Source organism: Cottoperca gobio, chromosome 3 (assembly GCF_900634415.1).
Source record: "Cottoperca gobio chromosome 3, fCotGob3.1, whole genome shotgun sequence".
Taxonomy (NCBI): Eukaryota; Metazoa; Chordata; class Actinopteri; order Perciformes; family Bovichtidae; genus Cottoperca; species Cottoperca gobio.
In genome coordinates, this window is record NC_041357.1 from 16,362,412 (window position 1) to 16,381,020 (window position 18,609).

Consider the following 18,609-nt stretch of genomic DNA (forward strand, 5'->3'; position numbering starts at 1 on the left):
TAACAAATAAACAATCGATTTGCACCATCATTCATCCATCTATCCATTGACAGACACAGTGGGTTGTATTGGCATGGTTGTTTACTGCTGGCTGCATGGTGCCAACTTTTGTTTTTTGGCTCCAGGCTGCACGCTTAGTTATTTTCTAATGGAAAACTCTCACCCAGAGGGATTTGGAGAGACACCAACAAACTACCTGCAGAGTCTCTTGGGGGACACAGCAGTCATTCATGTGCGAATCTGTGACAAATCAATAACCTTTATGTGAAGATGTTGAGGACAAACAAAGCGTTCCTAATTATCAAGGGCATTTATTTAATCACATGGTTTTTAATTTTATGACTGTTGTACTAACTTTGGCAGGAATGTCTGCCGCCTGATCCCAGTAGGTACATTGATTTATTTTTCACTGCTCAGTCAATACAATTTTGATGTGGTGAGTGGCGCTGAAATGTTCAATAAATACACCCACTCTAAGATACATTTCTGTCACACACTACTCGATCCATCCTGAGCTGGTACCTATAAAATCGGTTATAATATACGTGCTCTATGGTTTCCTGGCTAATGCTGAGAAACTACATGGTTTCAAATATTGACAAAAAGTGAGTCTTTGCCCTCTTTCACTTTATTTATAATTGTACTGATGTGTACTGATCCAGGCCCATTGCTGCGATCCTTGAGATAGGATTTTATAAATAAAGGGAGTTAATAATGATTTATCTTCTTGTTCATTGGCCATCGTTAGGATCACTCTCAGATTTCAGTGGTGCATAATCTTGGACTATTTCACACTACATGTGACTGGCCCAAGTGAATGAAACACATGAGAAAAAAAAAATCTTCCTGTGCTCTGCATGACTGCTCTGGAGTAAATGGGAGGACCAGTGTGTCAAGTCTTGTACAGAAATTGTCCAGTCAGGCTTAGACTGTGTTCAAATTCATCCTGCGTGACCTTGTCTTCAGGATAGAAAGGCATATCACTATCCAAATTATGTAAAGTGACTGCTCCAGTGTCACACACGTGTCATGTCATTCTCTTCACTGACAAAGAGGCTGGAGAAGAAATGTGTTAAAACGCTGACTGAGTTATTGAATAGTTTACTATTGTTGAATATGAATTAAAGCAGTGACTTTCTATTTAAAATACTTCTTATGAAATACATTTTAAAATCACTTAGGAAGTTTATGTTTCCAGTGAGCATCAGCAACAGTTTGTAATTGCAGCGATTGCCCTTTTGGTGTTGATATGAAATAATCAAGGAATAATTCTGTTGTTTTGGAAATGATGAACATAATGCAAAGAGAATTGTCACCCAGTGCCCACAAATGATTTAGAGTTGCAATAAAGAAAGCTGAGGGCATAACATTCACCATCTGCCAGTACAAATTGGAGAAAATGTCTGCATAGTGCATACAAACACTAAGCATCCAACAATATGAGTTGACACCCTGCATACATTTCCGGACACAAATGATTACTCCATTACCAGTGGTGGCGTTTCTCTTACCTTGCACAGGCAGCTGGATTCTCGTGATATCACAAGATCACACAAAAGTCCCTCTTGTCAGGCTTTAAGTAACGTGTTTGTGTCGAACCACCAGAGGTTCGGACCAATCAGAGTCCCACGAGGAGCTACTGGCAGCCAAAGGCGTGGTTTAGGTGGTTAGACCATGATATACAGATGATTTATCCAATCACCTGCCAAGTATTTCATTGCCTGCCCTTTTGGAAACACTTTCCAATGACGGCTTCTCAGATAGTTCTTATATAACAAATTGCTCTTATTACAAAATGTCTTTCAATGATGTCTAAACAGTCTTAGACTTCGATCAGTTTCTCTACATGCATGTCAGGAAGACATTGAAGCATTGAAGATAAACACTTTGAATTCAAATGTAAGAAATTCTTCATTACTGTATGTTTTGCTTGTAATAATGATGGCACAAAAATGATGAAGAGAAAGATAAAACCTTTCAAACCATACTACTGCGTTCTGCGCGACATAGAGAAAATGGCCAGCGTACAGTAGTTTGTTCATAAATAACAAAAATAACTCTGCATCTGCGATGTGGAGAGCAGCTCCATGTCAGTGAGACATCATTGCGTCACTGAGCATACTTAGGGACAAGTTTCCTTGTTTACATGCTTTGCAACTTTGACAAGCTGAGAGGAAACCTACTCTGGCTTTGTTCGGGGGGGGACATGTCACCTAAACGCTGTACAGCAGCATGGCTCTTTGATGTGTTGTCTGTTGCTGCTGTCTCTTTCATATCACAGTATCTAATTGCTACTCAGCACCTCCAAAGAATTCATGGAGTACTTCTTGGAGATCATTACAGTTCAAAATATAGTATTAACACTGAATTTGGAGAAAAAATTAAAATGGAAACATTAAAAAAGGTCATGTTGTTAATAATTATTTGTGCTTCTACTATTTGAATTAGTTCTATTGTTTTTATTTTTCATTTCCAGTTCTGGGCAGCATCACGACACTATATTTAGTAGGATACCTTTTGACACGATTCATGAATGTGGGTTTCCGTCCGTATTTCAAAAAGAAACAACAAATAGATCGGAGACTAAATATTGATTAGTGACTGGTGAATATTTACAGTTAATCCGTGTTAGGTTTACAATGACCTGGTGACCTGTCCAAGGAGTCTCTCTTAATGCATGTTGTAAAAGGCTCCCTTCTGCCAAGACCATGATTTCAATTCAGATAATTTTACATCCACTCCATGATTATAAGCAGATAAAAGCAATACCTTCATTATAGAAACTATCCTGTAAACACCTTAATTAGTTTATTGTTCTTGTATTAAAGTTGTTCTCAGCGTAAACACACTATAATGTGTTTAACAGAGCTGAGTTACCACTGTTACGGCCACGGCCTTATTTATCTGCTGGGATTACTTTGTGGATGCATGCACCTTGTTTTCCCTATTTAGGTATGTAGAGTAGGATGTGTGACCCCCGGCCCTTGATTGGCTGCAGCAATACCTCTCCTCCCACCTTGGCGAAGACTCGTTGTAACTCGTCGTTGCGCACTGGAGAGACCGGTGCCTGGCCAGCTCTACAGTCGGGGATGCTGGTGTTGTCAGCCATATGCATTGTACTCGTGTGTGTGTATCACTAGATTCTGTTGCATTATATGCAGTGGCGGGCCGTGCATTTCACACCTATGCCTTCAGTGATGTCATACACAGTCCTATCTGAATTATTCCACCATCTTAATACCATCATTATGACGCCACGCAGTATAACCGGGCGTTGCATCACCCTAACAACAGAGTTATATTAATATTTACGAAACATTTAGTTGTAAATAGCAGGCATTCCCAGCAGTACAATGTGCAGTGCCTCTCGGAGGCTGTGAGCCGGGGGTACCGCTCGTAGTTAGTGACCCTTTTCCCAGCTCTGATAGGCTCGCTAGCGTCGGAGTTGGTCGTTCTCTTCTCACGATGTCTAGCTTTTCTTGAAAAGTTCGTCTTGAAAATGGCGTTGTAATTATATCTACGACCAAATCGATCTCTTCTCCTCCTTCAGCCGTTGTAGAAATGTACACAAATTAGCTCGTTCAAAGTTTGCTAGCTCTGCATAGCTCTGCCTCTCAATAGTGCGTATCCAATCAAAAGACGTGGACGTGCTGACGTTATCGTACGCCTGCTAGCTGGCCCCAGTGTCCCCAACTCGAAATCTGATTGGTTAACGCCACAGTTTTGTCTCCGTTCACTTTAAGCTACAGGCGCCCGTACTGTTGATTCTGAAGGCCTAAGGGCAGATTTCTTGGACCCTGGCAACACATCATGGCTGAAATATGATTGGATAAAAGCTCTAACATAAAGGCCAGCCCTCCAAATCTCGATCTGAGGCTGGAAGCAGCGCAACCAAGAAGAAAGCTATGAAATGAAGAGAATAGACTATGGGGAATATTTTAATACATATTTGTGGAAAAGATATATATAAATCAAATGTATATTCGGATGACTCTGACGGCCCACCACTGATTATATGTCATATATATATGTCAAGTTACGTGCTCTGTATCCAAGGTGTTGGAATCGCTAGGTGCTTCAGTGCTATTTATGACTTTTGTTTAGATTTTGTATTAATCCAGTTTTCACCCCAAGTTTTGTTTAGAATTGTTTAGGTTGGGGTTTATTGTTCTGTTAGTTTGGCTTTGACGCCTCATTGCTCTGGTGTAAGGGCGCTCCTTTTTTTCCATTTGTCTGTCTAAAAGCAATTGTTTGCCAATTGTCCAGTTATATTAATCAATGTATCTTATTTAAACCATGACCATCTGGTTTTATGTTACTCCTTTTCCCTTGCCGAGCCGGGTCATAACACCAGTCATCAGTTTTAGTAATTCATTAATGGAATCAGTCTTTGCATGTAAACAGCATTTTGGTTTTCTTTGGCTTTCTAGTCCTAGTTCTTGGCAGAAGCCACATAGGGTCTCAGCCTGAACCCGATGCAAAGCATTATGTTGGAGAAAGAGAAGCACGACTCTGTGGTGAAACAATAAAACGTGTTTAATGGTGACAGTGAAATTGTTTTAGGTCACAATTTACATAACAAGTAAAGAAGTCTTTATTAAGGCGTTTCATAAATGTGTCACACACTTCATATTAAGTAAAATTATTCTTAAGGCTTTGGTCTAATGTGACCTTGTGTCAATTAAAAACTATATTACTAAATCATAGGGCCTTTATCAATATCTTAACCTCAGGGGCAAGAGAACATAAAACACCTTTTGTGAATGATCAGGTCACTTTGAAATGCTTTGACACCTTAATCCGATTTTTTGAGCATTTTATGAATTCACAACTTGTTTATAGAAAATAGGTTATAAATCGTCTTAAGTGCTACAATTTCCAATCACGATTTGTGTAAACAATTATTAACAAGCAACAGAAGTCCTGCAGATTATTTTGAAGCAGTCAGTTCAGTTAAACTGCTCTACAGGGACTAAACGGAGTAAAGCCATGGATTAATTTTTGTCCCAGCAGACCACTGAGCTCTATGACCTTTCTTTGAGGGGCTCAGTCTCAGTGGATGAAAACACATGCAACATGCAATAAAAGATTACAAACACATTATGTCTCTGTTCTGTGTTCTACAGGGCAGTAACGCATTTGTATTTTATTTTAAGTACCACAGGACAAATGGCTTGCAGCTGTTTCATATCATGTATAGAGTCAACAGACAGGAAATTAAATGAGAACTGAAATCAGCTTCAATCATTGTTGCATCAGGTTTGATACAGCATCCATATCCATCATCCTGCATTCTTCACTGTTGTTAAACTAAAAGAAAAGCTCATGTTTATGTTGAAAAATCTCACTGTTTGCGCAACAATTGCGAAACAACCCTTTCACTCTTTTACTTCTTGTCTAAACACAAAAACTGCCAAAAAAAAACAAAAAACGTCTGACGTCAGTTCCCAGTAACACGTTCTTCAGTTTCCAGCTGCAAGAAGTTAATCAATTGCAAAAGACTCATGACTTGCCAACATATCTGTCTGTCTTTGGGGAGTCTCCACAGGCATTGTCTCATGCACTTACAGCTGTAGCTCGATGAACAAATATTTCTTGATAGGGCTTTTTTTGGGCTTTCGGCCACGTCAGGATTACTTTCGCTCATCTTAAGTCTCAAACACCATGTCTGTTGTTCTTCACATATGAACCGCCATGTCTTTTTACATTAACACTTGTATCTACTGCTACAGCTGCAAGACACTACTGCTTCTGCTGTGGAGGCAATACAACTATTAAATAAAACATAGCTGGCCATCAGCTGTGGTAACTCACAGTATTGCTTGTATATAAGTTCTAGCAGTATAAGCATTCCTGCCACATACACAGAAAACAGTATCTTGCTGATTCTGAACAAGGCAGTAGCAATTAGAAAGAAAATATACTGGTTCTTGATTATGCTGAGGATATGGAGATCACTTGACTAAGTGAGTCATACAGCCTTCAGCTTTCTGACAGGCAGGAGCCCACTAGACTAGACTAGCTTGTTTGTTTGTTCCTGTCATGTCTGTTACTGAGACCATCATGCTTGAACGTCAGTCAGTGCCTGTGTGTCTATGTCCCTGGTAAATGTCCCAGGTTTCACTTATAGATGAAGTATTTCTATGTCATACAGGAATCTTAAAAACCATTGAATTACACAGCAGTTAAAGCATGTGGACGTTGAGTGACAATGTAGAGCTTTTACAGTAAGAGAGGTAGATCATCTGTAGACATCTTTAAGGCTACAATGTCCAGTAAAAGCAAAGTGCAAGCTTTGTTTCTGCTGAGCTATATATCATTTAAAGTAAAGCACTGGTAGGACGTTCATCTTCATAATCTCCCAGACATCAAGGAAAGTCGTTCTTGGAGGTCAGAACAAATATTGCTTTGAGTTCTCAGGAACTGGGGAGTTGTGGAGAGGTCCAGTTACACTGGGACACAAACCATGCAATTAAAAAGAAATGAGCACATACAATGAATGAGGATCACTTACACTGTGGTGTCAAAGGACTCAACAGAGGACAACACAAGCCTATTTCTTAATTAGGAGAATAATGTAGAGGCCTAAACAGGCACAGCCCAGTGCATGAAATACGGGGGTACAATGGCATTAACAAATCACTTCTCATTTAAAGCAAGAAGGAGTTCATTACTTTTGCTGTATATTCAGTAAAATAAGCCTTAAGTCCTTGATTTCAGACAGAGGTAGACAAAATCAGGCTTCTACATTTTAGCCTGCGATTGTTTGCTGAAAAGACAACTGTAACTGGAAAATGGTATCAGTTGTAGCTAGCTAATTAAAAATTAAAATCATTAGCTCCAGGAATTGATTTGAAACTTTGTCTCCAGCTGACTTTTTCCAGTTGACTTGTTAAAAATACACTTGATAGCTACTTACATTACATTATTTACATCAGGCTACAAGACTGAGGAAATACATCAGAAATAGTGTTCTTGTATTGCAACGTAGTGCTAGTTAATCCTAGTATTCTATGTATGATGAACAAAAGTGACCGATTGTATGATGAACGCAGTTTACGTTAGACCAGATAAACCATTCCTTACACTTCTGCTCGTGTTTTTTAGATTAAGTATTGCTCTTACTACAGCCCCACGCACAACATGTGGAGAAATCCACATTCTTATGAGTCTAGTTATGGTTGCAAAGCTATGATTAGAAAATGACTGTTGGGGGAAGGGGTTTATCAAAAAGTTATTCATTTTGCCCGTGTGTAGCTGAAAAATGGCGTTGATCATGTTGTAAGCCTGAAAAACTGCAGTAGTGTGTGAATAACAGCATGTGTCATCCCTCTCCCGCTTTCTCTCTGAGGGTATTTTAACAAGGTGCTGACAAGAAAAATGATAATGATGTGTCTGTCATGATGCAGAGCTGGGTAAATTTGTCTCGATGGCAGGTGACTGATGGTCTGGTATCACCCAGTGGCCAAACCATGAATTCTCGCACACACACACACACGCACGCACACACACACACACGCACGCACACACAAGTCAGGATGTCGAGAATCACGTAGCACAGGTGCTAGCAGGTAAATCACATCCTTCCTCAGGTCTATGCTCATTGTTCACTGACAGTCTCTCTTCCATTTTCAGACTGAAAGCCGTAAAGTCGTTACGGTAACCTTTGCAAACTGTAAAGTACTGCACTGTGACTGTAACTTTGAAATGTATGACACAGATGCTGTGATCATTTGTCTTCTTCTGAATAATGACATGTAGGCTACATCACAGTATCCACCAAGGTCATTATTGTTTTAATGTAACACAGATTTCAGGAATAAACACGGCAGTGGCGCATGTGTTCTGTTCTCCACAGTAATGTTTTACAAACATTACTGGGGAGAACAGAACAGAACAGTATAATAATAATAGTAATACTATATAATATATATATAATATATATATATATAATAATAGTACTGATACTAAATATCCAAACATCTTGTGTTTATAGGTGAATATTAGATTGCCTAGAATTTGCTTTTGATCTCAAGCTTGTAAATTTTCTCTACTTGTTTGGTGTTACAGTGTGTCTTATAAACTATTGTGGTTCTGATGTTAATGCTCTATGTTACTCTAAGTGACATTTTAATGGCTTTTTAGAGCATTTAGTGCACTTGATAAAAAGAAGAATCCCCTTGCTTGACATTCTTACTAAAACTAAAATGATGTTTTGTTGTTATTGTTTTATGTCTCTATTCCTATCCATTTATTTTCTACTATAAATTCCAAAAGCCAAAGCCCCTATGTGGTTTGTATAGGGAATAAACGTTATATTATATATATTTTAACTTCTAGTCTTATCTTTTGTAGTATTAATGTGAAAAATACATTTAAAACTATATATATTATATATATATATTATATACTCTATATATAAGTATTTCTAAAAAGTGCCCAATACTACAGAAGAGTATGGGGGCCAGACATAATGGCAAACAATTTCAGGAGGAAGATTTTTTTTTTTTATAGCATTTCTAAAAGTAAAGTTTAAATGTCGAGAATAAGGTCCAACTTTCTGTGTTAGAGGCAGACTTAAGAAAAAAGTAATAATACTACAACTCTACTGAAAATAAAGTAAAACATGTTGAGAATAGACTTCAAGATGTCAAGGATGAACGTCAAATATCAAACTACTGCATATACTGAAAGTTTAACTTCATTCTTGACATTTTGACTTAATTCTAGAAATGCAAAATAAAAGAAACCTCTTCCTCCTCTTATTTTCTTCTCCTTTTCCCTTGTTCCGTAAGATGGATATGAATACACACAGTACAGCATTGATTAAATATCTTCTTTTATTTTGGAAAAATAGGGCAGCAGGCTTTATTCTCAATATTACACTATTTCCATGACTTATTATGTACTTGTATGCACGGATAAAAAGACTCAGGTATAGTATGTATCCGTGATTTGGGACCACCAAGACATTTAGTGCCAGCACGACTACTCAACTGTTGCAACCAGAGTTCTCTGTCAGATAAAATACATATTTTCTGTGGCAAAATGATGACAGATAAATCCTGATGCTCATTTTTCAAAGAAAATAGAAAATCAGCCATGCGATGTGACTTTCATTTACGTTGCTGTCAATCTGCTTTCTGTTACTTCTTTGACAGCAGAAGAGAGAGAGAGAGAGAGAGAGAGAGAGAGAGAGAGAGAGAGAGAGAGAGAGAGAGAGAGAGAGAGACAGAGAGAGAGAGAGAGAGAGAGAGAGAGACATTATCTGGTTTAAGGCACATAAATGCAAAGATAATATACTTAAAATATTTATCAAGTCCACCGTTTTACTGTATTGAGCTGGAAATTAGTGAAGGTTGGCGTGGACGGGCTTCACGCTTGTTCCATTAGAAAGGCTTACCTCATTTGACACACTATGTCACTGCCAATCATTATCTTGCATTAATTACATTTAAAGTGAGGAACGTGTTAATGAGCCAGCTTGTTGTATTCAGTCTGCTTCAGAAGAAAATGCTTGGCAGTGTTCATTTTCTGTTTTCCTCGCAGTAATCACAGCTCATATTTCCAAATAGAAAACCATAAGCACACGAGGTGCCGCACATACCACATATTGAGTTTAAAATAAGTCATTTTGACGCGTTAAAGAACTGGGTTACTTCAATTGAAAGCTGCGAGTATTTATGTATTAATTGCACCACCATGCTTCTGCCATGCCATTTAAAAAGAAAGCCCTATAAATGTCACAATGTACGTCAGTATGTACTGTATCTTATAATTCAATGCTCCTGTGGCGTTACAGCATGAGCCTGTTTGAGCATGAGTGTTGTACTGTGGGTCGTTAGTAGCACTAGTGTTGCTAGGCTAGTTACTTTCTACATGTTAACCCTGTAGGGGTTTTCTGCTGGCTAAAGTTATATGTTGTGCTGTATTATCACTGTTAATACATTCTTGAAAAAGACTGAAAAGTGCCTCCTGATTTTGCAGAAATGGACGAGACTGGGTATAAGATAGCGAGTTAAACTTCAGTCGGACCTTTAATGCTAAATATCAGCACGACTGCATCCATGTGTGTGCGGAGACTGTGAGCGTCTGACCAAAAAACCAGAACGAAGGAATGCCATTATTTAGAAGAAATGTTTGAAAATTCAGTGATTTACTGTGTTTAACTAAATGTAACAGTCGATTTATGATGTTGAAAATAATATAAATCTGTTGACCTTGTGTCTTCAGAAATCTCTCTCCAAAAAAGATGTTGCAATGAGGCAAGTTTAACTTTTTACATTAGAGAGACAGAGAAAGCGAGAGCGAGAGAGAGTGAAAGAGACAGACAGAGCGGGACAGAGACAGAAACTGGGAGAGACAGACAGAGAGACGGAGAGAGAGAGAGACAGACAGAGAGATGGAGAGAGAGAGAGAGACAGACAGAGAGACAGAGAGAGAGAGAGAGAGAGAGAGAGAGAGAGAGAGAGAGAGAGAGAGAGAGAGAGAGAGTGAAAGAGACAGAGAGAGACGGAGAGAGAGAGAGAGAGAGAGAGAGAGAGAGAGAGAGAGAGAGAGAAAGAGAGAGACATTATCTGGTTTAAGTTTAGCCAACTTGGCATTGTTCTTGGTCTGTTTTTAATAAAAGCAAAAAATAAAATTGTTACATAAATGTCCAAGTTTCAGCTGGATTTACAAAGATTACAGACCTTTTTCAGAGCTCATCTTCTCTCTTGCTGTTGAAGTTTAAAAACTAAATGAAAGCCTTGACTCTCCTTCTATAGTGACATTTAAGCATGAACAAAGTCCACAGGAAAATGTCATTGAGGGTTCTTAAAAGTTGAAAGCTGTCCCTATAATCTATCTCTAATAAGTGATGATTTGAAGGGATGACAGACTCTACACAGGCTCAATCCATAAATTTCTATAATGCAAAGATGTGCTCCAGTGGCGAGAACTGACCTGTGATACATTTAGAAGTTGTCTCTGAAAGGCAAATCAATATTTCTTGCAAACTGCATGGTAAGCAAATCGAAGTTCTTTAGCAACAGATAATGAATACAAAATGTCAGCAGACATCAAAAAATGAGTCTTTCATGGTGAAAATAAACATCCCTTGGGTTCTATAGTTCTAATTATAATACCATCAACACTATTGTCTTTCCAAACCAAAGAACAATGTCTGCACAAAAAGTGGTCCAAAATTAAAAATCTACTTTTTCTACACCTCAAGGGTGTTTTTGTCTAACCAGATTCATCATTCTGTTGCAACAACAGCTTTTCCCATTACTGTCAAGCAGAGCGTCCCTTTGCGGCAATAGATTTGCCTCTTCACAACCGAACAAGACACTAACTTTTTAACACATGTCATAAAGCTGCGAGACATCTCGTTCAGTACATATGGGCCTGTGTTGATCTGAGACTTCAGACATGCCATCGGAGAGAACAAGCGCTACATCAGCTGATGGTTTCCCGAATGACAGGCTTGTCACAAAACAGCCAAAAGCTTAGAAGTGCAGTTCACTTGACACACAGTCTTCAGGGATGTCTCTTAAAAAAAACCCAGCCCCATGTAAAAAAAAATATGTTATTGTGGGTGGGAAGATGGGATTGGGGTACATAACAAATAAAGTATTGGCTAACAAAAGATCCAGAGGGAACACTCTATGTGCCTCCTTGGTATCCATTTAGCAGGAGGGCTTACAGCATCGAGCTACTTACAGCCCAACCGAAGTGCTATATTACTCAGCGAGCTCAGCTGGAAACACTATAGAAAATGTGTTTGCCTAGGATCTGCTCTCCTTTATCAATCCCAAACAGCAGGGACCAGAGCTTTAAGCACTATGCCAGGGTTCCAGCAACAGCAAACAACATTTCAGACAGAAAAAAAGAAAGAAATGGTTGCACAAATAAGATTTCAGTTTTGTCTCTGTAAATCCTTTAAAGCTGAATCTAACACAGCACATCCTACCGAATTCCTACAGAGACTATTCAAAGACACTGCCTTGAATTACAAAGAGAAAATGAGAAACAGGTGCAAGGGCACATTTGAATCAGAATATTTTATTTCTTACCGATAAAAAGGTTCCATTCAGCATCTAGGTCTGCCTGGTTCGCAAGACAGCCCCTCATAACGTTGTTGCAGTAGTTGTGACAGGGTTTCAGCCCAGGCATGCTGCGGCAGTACGGACAGTACAGCATCTTGGTCAAGGCTCGGACACATGCTGGGACTACATTCACCTGTGAAACAAAGAGATGTTCTTAAGTTATGGCTTTTCAAACTCATTAATCCTCGGAAATTGTTTTATGACATGTATGTATGATTCCTAAATGGGAGAGAAAAGTTGTTATAGAAAAATAATATTGTGTTGCTATATTTCTACAAAACATTTTTAGGTTTCCACAGAAACGAAGCATCAATAGTAAGGAATGCAATTCTCAATTGAAAGTTCAGGGGGGGAAGGGGGGCCGGACGCATTTCAACTTTTGACAAACATCCCCACACTACATCACATCTTCCGAAGCTTGAAATGTGAAAACCTAGCAGATAAAACTGTTTGACAAGATGTTTACAACTCTGTCCATTTTGATTCCTTGTGAAGGCTGTGCCTTTTGTTGTTGGGCCATGTCATTGTACCGGCTTGAGTGAAAGCGACAGGATTCTCACATCTGCTTCCCTTCAGAGGTGGGGATGCAGAACGAAGAGTACATCTGATAATTGGCCTGTCAGCCTCTGTATTCATGCTTGACTTTAGATTTTGTCCAACACACACCCTGGAGACTGCTCGTTGTGACTGTGTGCGTGCGTGTGCGCGTGTGTGTGCGTAGTGAAGGTTGGCAGATTGGTCAGTGGTTGTCATAGGACGGACCACACAACCGGACACCATCTTCTATATTTAAAGGGTTTGGCTGTGGCAGATCTACCCATGTCAGAAAACTATGTGATGAGACACAAATTCTAAGTCTAATTCTAGAGTAATGCCATGTCCGTTCATCAGAGCATAGCAGTGATTAATTGGCCGTTTCTAAAAGTCAGGTCATGTCAAGTCAAGTTTCATTTATTTCATAGCCTAAAATCACACATTTGCTTTAAAGCTTTACCATCTAAAACAGCCTTTTACTGTTACCCACGATTCAGATAAGGAACAAACTCCTTAACCGGAAAAAAAGAAGACACCTATAGAAGGAGCGAAACAAAGGCGTGCAATTAAGAGGATCTTTTATTCTGAGAAAGATTTAATCATTACACATGTTATGTTTTATCATTTTCTTTGACATAATTATTATATATATATATGTATATACATATATTATTGTTAATTTGACTTTTGTTAACATTAATACTGTTGGAAGAAAGAAAAAAGCAACATGCACATATAATTAAAGCTAAAGTGAAAAAGAAAACATCAGTGGACCTTTGTAGCTCCATGGCAACATCTGATACGGTGCTGTGACACCCAGTTTCTGTCTTCTCTACGGTCTGTTAGAAACAATGTAGTCTGTGTTTGATTTTACTGGTACAATGGCCAGACCACCTGTGTGGGCACTGTGCATGTGCATGAGGGAGAACAAGAGGAGAGAGATGAGAGACAATAAGGGAGAGGAAGACAAAGAGAGAGAGAGAAAGGGGGAAGACAGAGATGTACGCTATTACTGTATTGGCTTCCACTGCTGCTTGGCAGCCGGCAACAAGGACGAAATGAACCATCTTTGACATTTGCAATCTGCCACTGACATCATGTCGATGTCTTGTATGAAGGCCATTAAACGAGGTTGCTAGCTGTCAATTCCACCACTGCATGTCATACGCTGGTATGTGTTTGCGTAAATTGTGGAAGTGCGGCTGAACATATGGGAATTTGTCACAAACAAGGTTACTTTGCTTGAACATATTTCACAGCTGACATGCCTGGAAACCATTTACGTGTCAGGCTTCTCTAGCATCACACAGGCTAGAAAAAAATATCTGATGTTACTAATGGAGCTTTTGCTGCTTTTAAGATTTTGCTTTAGGATTCAAAAATACCTAATTAATTATTAATGTGAGAGTATGTGTGTGTGTGTGTGTGTGTGTGTGTGTGTGTGAGAGAGTGTGTGTGTGTGTGTGTGTGTGTGCACCAACATGATTTGTGTTCCTTGTGGAAAATAGTCAGGATGATAGAGATGCTAAAGAGTTGAACAAATGGCCGACAAACGTATTTGTACTTATACACTTATTGATTCATTTTGCTAGTTGCCATATCCAAACCAGCTTGTGGGAGAAATGTCTATCATTTATAGGAAACACTTTACTTCAAGTCCCTCTATTAAGCATTTGTATGGATGAAGACATTTGTTTATTCATGTACATCATGTATTAACAATCATAACTCCTATGAAGACATATTTCATATTATCACAACTGGGAAAATGAATCAATATTGTCATTCATAATCTCTTCACACATCAGCCTCCTCTTCTAAACAGATATAAACACTTATATTTATATATTTGCCAACAGCAGTTATAGTGTGTTATAAAGCATTTATTAAATATTGATTATAAATGCTGGATAGGTTTACTTAAAGTTAAGCGTTGCCATATATTTATACATGTATTATAGTGCTATAGGTGTCTGCTTTAAGCCTGCACTTACATTTTACGTATAACATTAAAGCTGGAGTGAGGAACTCTTTTCTCCCCCCTCTGGTAGTGAGAGTAATTACCATATGGGAGAGACTACAGCGACGGAGCAGTAGCTAGGAGTATGGCGGAAGCTATGTTTCTGAAGTGTACGCTCCAGATTAAAAAATAAACTTTGCATTCAGAGGAAGGATTAAAATTGAAAAATGTGCACAGGAAGACTTGAGGAGAGCAGGGAAGATGCTGCGAGCTGAACGCCAACACGGGAATGTCGCCACAGACACCCCAACTCTGGTGTACTGCGAAGTACAGAGAGCTTTTCACTGTGTGAACTTGTTTGGCAAGGGCTTGAATGTAACGGACCGTCATTTATACGTAAAGTCCCGCACTCCAGCGTTAACTAGCGTTTAATTTCTACATGTTCTAGTTCACAGGCAGTGCTGGAGTGAGTACAAAAAAAATAACATAAAAACGAAGAGCCAAGAGAGAAAGAACCGGCTGTTCAGTAAGCCAAAGACGCTGCCAGAGACGCAGAGAAAGAAACACCAGGGAAACAGAGAGACAGATACAGATGAAACAGACGGAGAGAGAACCGGACAAGTCACTAGCAAACAAACAGAGGGAACGGGCAGGTGTTACCGCCACATTTGGACAGAGAAACAGAACCTACATGCCAATCTCAGAGTCTGCTTTGGAGAGAGCTGCCTCTTATTTCCAAAATAATTTCTCACGTGTTCAAACACACTTTATGATTAGTGATGTATTTTCTTACAGTATATGTAATATTTTCTCAACCGATTATTAAAGCAGCCAACACCGAATACATTTTTGCCCTTTCATTCAATCATTTATTGAATGACAGTGATTTTACAGCCCACATGCAGAAGTAAAAAAGTTCAGCTTGATCGTTATGCGCCTGCACTTTGGTTTCTGTATCGATGAAATCATTATCACACATACAAATCTGAGTCAAATCTTACTGCTACATGCAATTCACCCGTCCGCTGTAACTGAGACGGGGAAGAGACAGTTTTTAGATTGCACTTCCACTATAACCTGCATCCCCATGAATCTCCAGCAATTTCTTTTCCTCAATGACTCAAAGCCCACAGATTAAATATAACATTTTCCTATCAAGCTATTTGAAACATTTTATTTCACAGGCTAATTTACATATACATATATTTGTTAAAGTGACAGAGGAAAGAGAGAGGGAGAGCTCGTCCCTTTTGTTTTCTCTGTTTGCTCAGCCCAACCCAGTCACTGTACCTGATGAAGGACATTAAATCCAGTTTAAACATAAAACAAAAACTAGTCAACTAGATGATTTTGGAATATATTCCCCTAATAAATTCACACTTCCACTGCTATGGTGTAAATGATGGCAGCATTACAGAGAAGCCTAAAGAATATATAGCATACTGTATCATTTACTCAACATCCACACAACATTACAAATGTCATTTTGTATAATTTATTACCGTTATACTTTATCTTCCAATTTGTACAATAAAGTACAGTATTCATGCATGAGCATATAAAATGTTTTTTTAAAGGGTTTAAACTCATCAATTTAATTAAACTTGGCCCAGTTTCTAGACCTATTTAAGAGACATGGAGAAAACACTGGGAGAATGTTTTTAACTATAGAGCCTTTCCGACTGCTCTTTATATTCAGTGTGGCTTTTTAGTGGCAACCAACTAAATATATTTCATACTGCAAAAAGGAAAAGTGTTTTTAAGCTGCCCTTCAGCTTTGTGAGCCTTTAGATAAATTTGCATTAAAATGGTGCCTCCTAACGCAATTATCTTACAGGGATTTTTTACATAATTGCAGTGACTGTGCCCAGCAGTCGCTGTATGCCCTGGATGATAATCTGATAATCTTGTTAGCACTTATTTACAGTTGAGTGGATGGAATATTCCACAGCAGGCTGAGTGTAGGACTGGGACGCGACATGCCTCAGATCCAGTGAGTGAGATTAAAACACTAATCTACTCATCTGATGTTTAAGTGCTATGATACCACCGCATGGAGAGCATGTGTTTGTGTGCAAGACAGTGTGAGTTTTACGGCGGTGGAGGAAGAATTCACACTGCAATATAAAAACACTCAAGTGAAAGTCCTTTCCTGAAAAATGTCACGTATGTCAAAGATCTTTAGTACTATTAGCTGAATGTACCTAGAGCATCAAAGGTACTCATAATGCATTATTACATATGCATTATAGTGCAAGTGGCATTTTAGTGTTGTAGCTGGCCAAGGTGGAGCTAACCGTATCTTTTTAAATACTGTTGGTACTACTTTCACTTACAATACATTATACTGTAAATATTTCTAAACCTTTACTTTAACAAATACATCTCAGACTTTTACTTGTCAGTGAATATTTTTACATTGTACAAGTACTATTACTTAAGTACAGCACCCGACTGAATGTACTTAGTTATATTTCCCTGTATATTATACTGCTTTACGCTTTATCACACATTTCGTACTCATCATTGTTCTCTACATCAGGCGGTTGGATGGACCTCCATACAGTCCAGAATGAATACCTTTTCTTGACTTGTCATTTCTTATTCATGTATAAAGCTCTGCTGTTAAAGCATCCCAACTACCCTTACATCTCTCCTCTCATTTAAATATATAACTACAGTACACGATCCAAAAACTACTTAACCTTTCCCTCCTGTACGCACTAATGTTTGTAGAACTGGTTTCAGGCACTTTGCACCTTTTAAATGGAATGAACTGCAAACTGCCCTCAAACTAGAGTCTTGCGCTGGGAAATTTAAAAACCTGTCTGATGTTTTTCCCGATTCTTGTAACTGTTTTTATTTCCTTATCATTATCACATTTTATATTGGGTAGTCGTTTTGTTTCTCTTTTGCCGTTTGTGTTCTTGTGAATATTTGTTGTTCTCAGGTCTCTCTTGGAAAAGAGACCAGCATCTCAATGAGACTGCCTGATTGAATAAAGATTTAATTAAACAAATAAATGTTGTGTTTTGTAGCCAAATATTCCACTTACAAATGAGAGTGGGGTGAGGCATAAACAGCGGCCTGCTCATTAGCATCCTGCTTCAAAAGAGCGGCTTGAAGATGCAGTCAGCGTTTCAGACAGTCTCCTGATGTGAGCATTAACTTTATTGAGGTTTTGAGATTGAGATTATATATGCAATGAGTCTGAGCAGTAATAAAGTAAACTCCTTCTCAATTCATCTCATAAAAGGCCAAAGTCGGGGGCCATTTCACTCACCTGAATTCACTATCAGCAGTGAGACATATCCAAGATAACTTAATCATTCTAATAAAGGACAAGGCAGCTTACCACCATAATGATGAGCGATAACTCTAAAAGACACTCTTGGAAGGCGTCACCTTGTCTATCCGACAGGGTGTTGTCATGCACATATGGTGTGAACTCCCTTTAGGACTAACAGAATGGCAAGAGCACAGACGATGGAAATTGCTTTGTGCCACAAAGTAATGAAGTTGTGAGAAATGACAATGACTTTGCAAGCTACCAAGGCCAATCAAGGGGAACACTAGTGGGACAGTGAGACTGTCGCAAAAAAAAGATTGTCTCAATAGTTCTGTCATAATTATTGTGACAGGCTGAGTTGCTTTGCACTGATTGGACATGGATGTAAGACTGCATTGGTGCCCCAGTGTCCCCACTCAATTCCACAGCCATTAGTGTCAATGGCAATATGAGTGATCTGTCACTGTGCAAATGAGACTAGCATCTGGTACCAAGAGAAACATGTGTGCCTGGTTGCATCAAACATCTGTGTACAAACTTCACTTGTTTCTTCCTAACCAAAAGAGTTACTTTAAAGGTTGTTGCAATAAAATAACGGAAATTAATTCCTTAGTTTAGAGAAAATGCATAACATCAGCTGGCATATGTTCACAGAAGGTAACAGTAAAACCTTCATACACTAGGCCTTCTGCTGCACTGACATGAGCTAACGCTTTTTTAATCACAAAACAAGAGGA

General features: G+C 38.8%; 1 protein-coding gene across 2 annotated transcripts in view; it reads right to left on the reverse strand.

Moving 5' to 3' along the window:
- Nucleotides 1-18,609, reverse strand: part of gpc6a (glypican 6a) — a 133,824-nt gene that overhangs the window by 45,322 nt on the left and 69,893 nt on the right. For both annotated transcript variants that reach the window (XM_029427704.1, XM_029427697.1), the window contains exon 4: nucleotides 12,057-12,222. In XM_029427704.1, coding sequence (XP_029283564.1) covers nucleotides 12,057-12,222 — 166 coding nt within the window. The remainder of the gene's footprint in view (nucleotides 1-12,056; nucleotides 12,223-18,609) is intronic.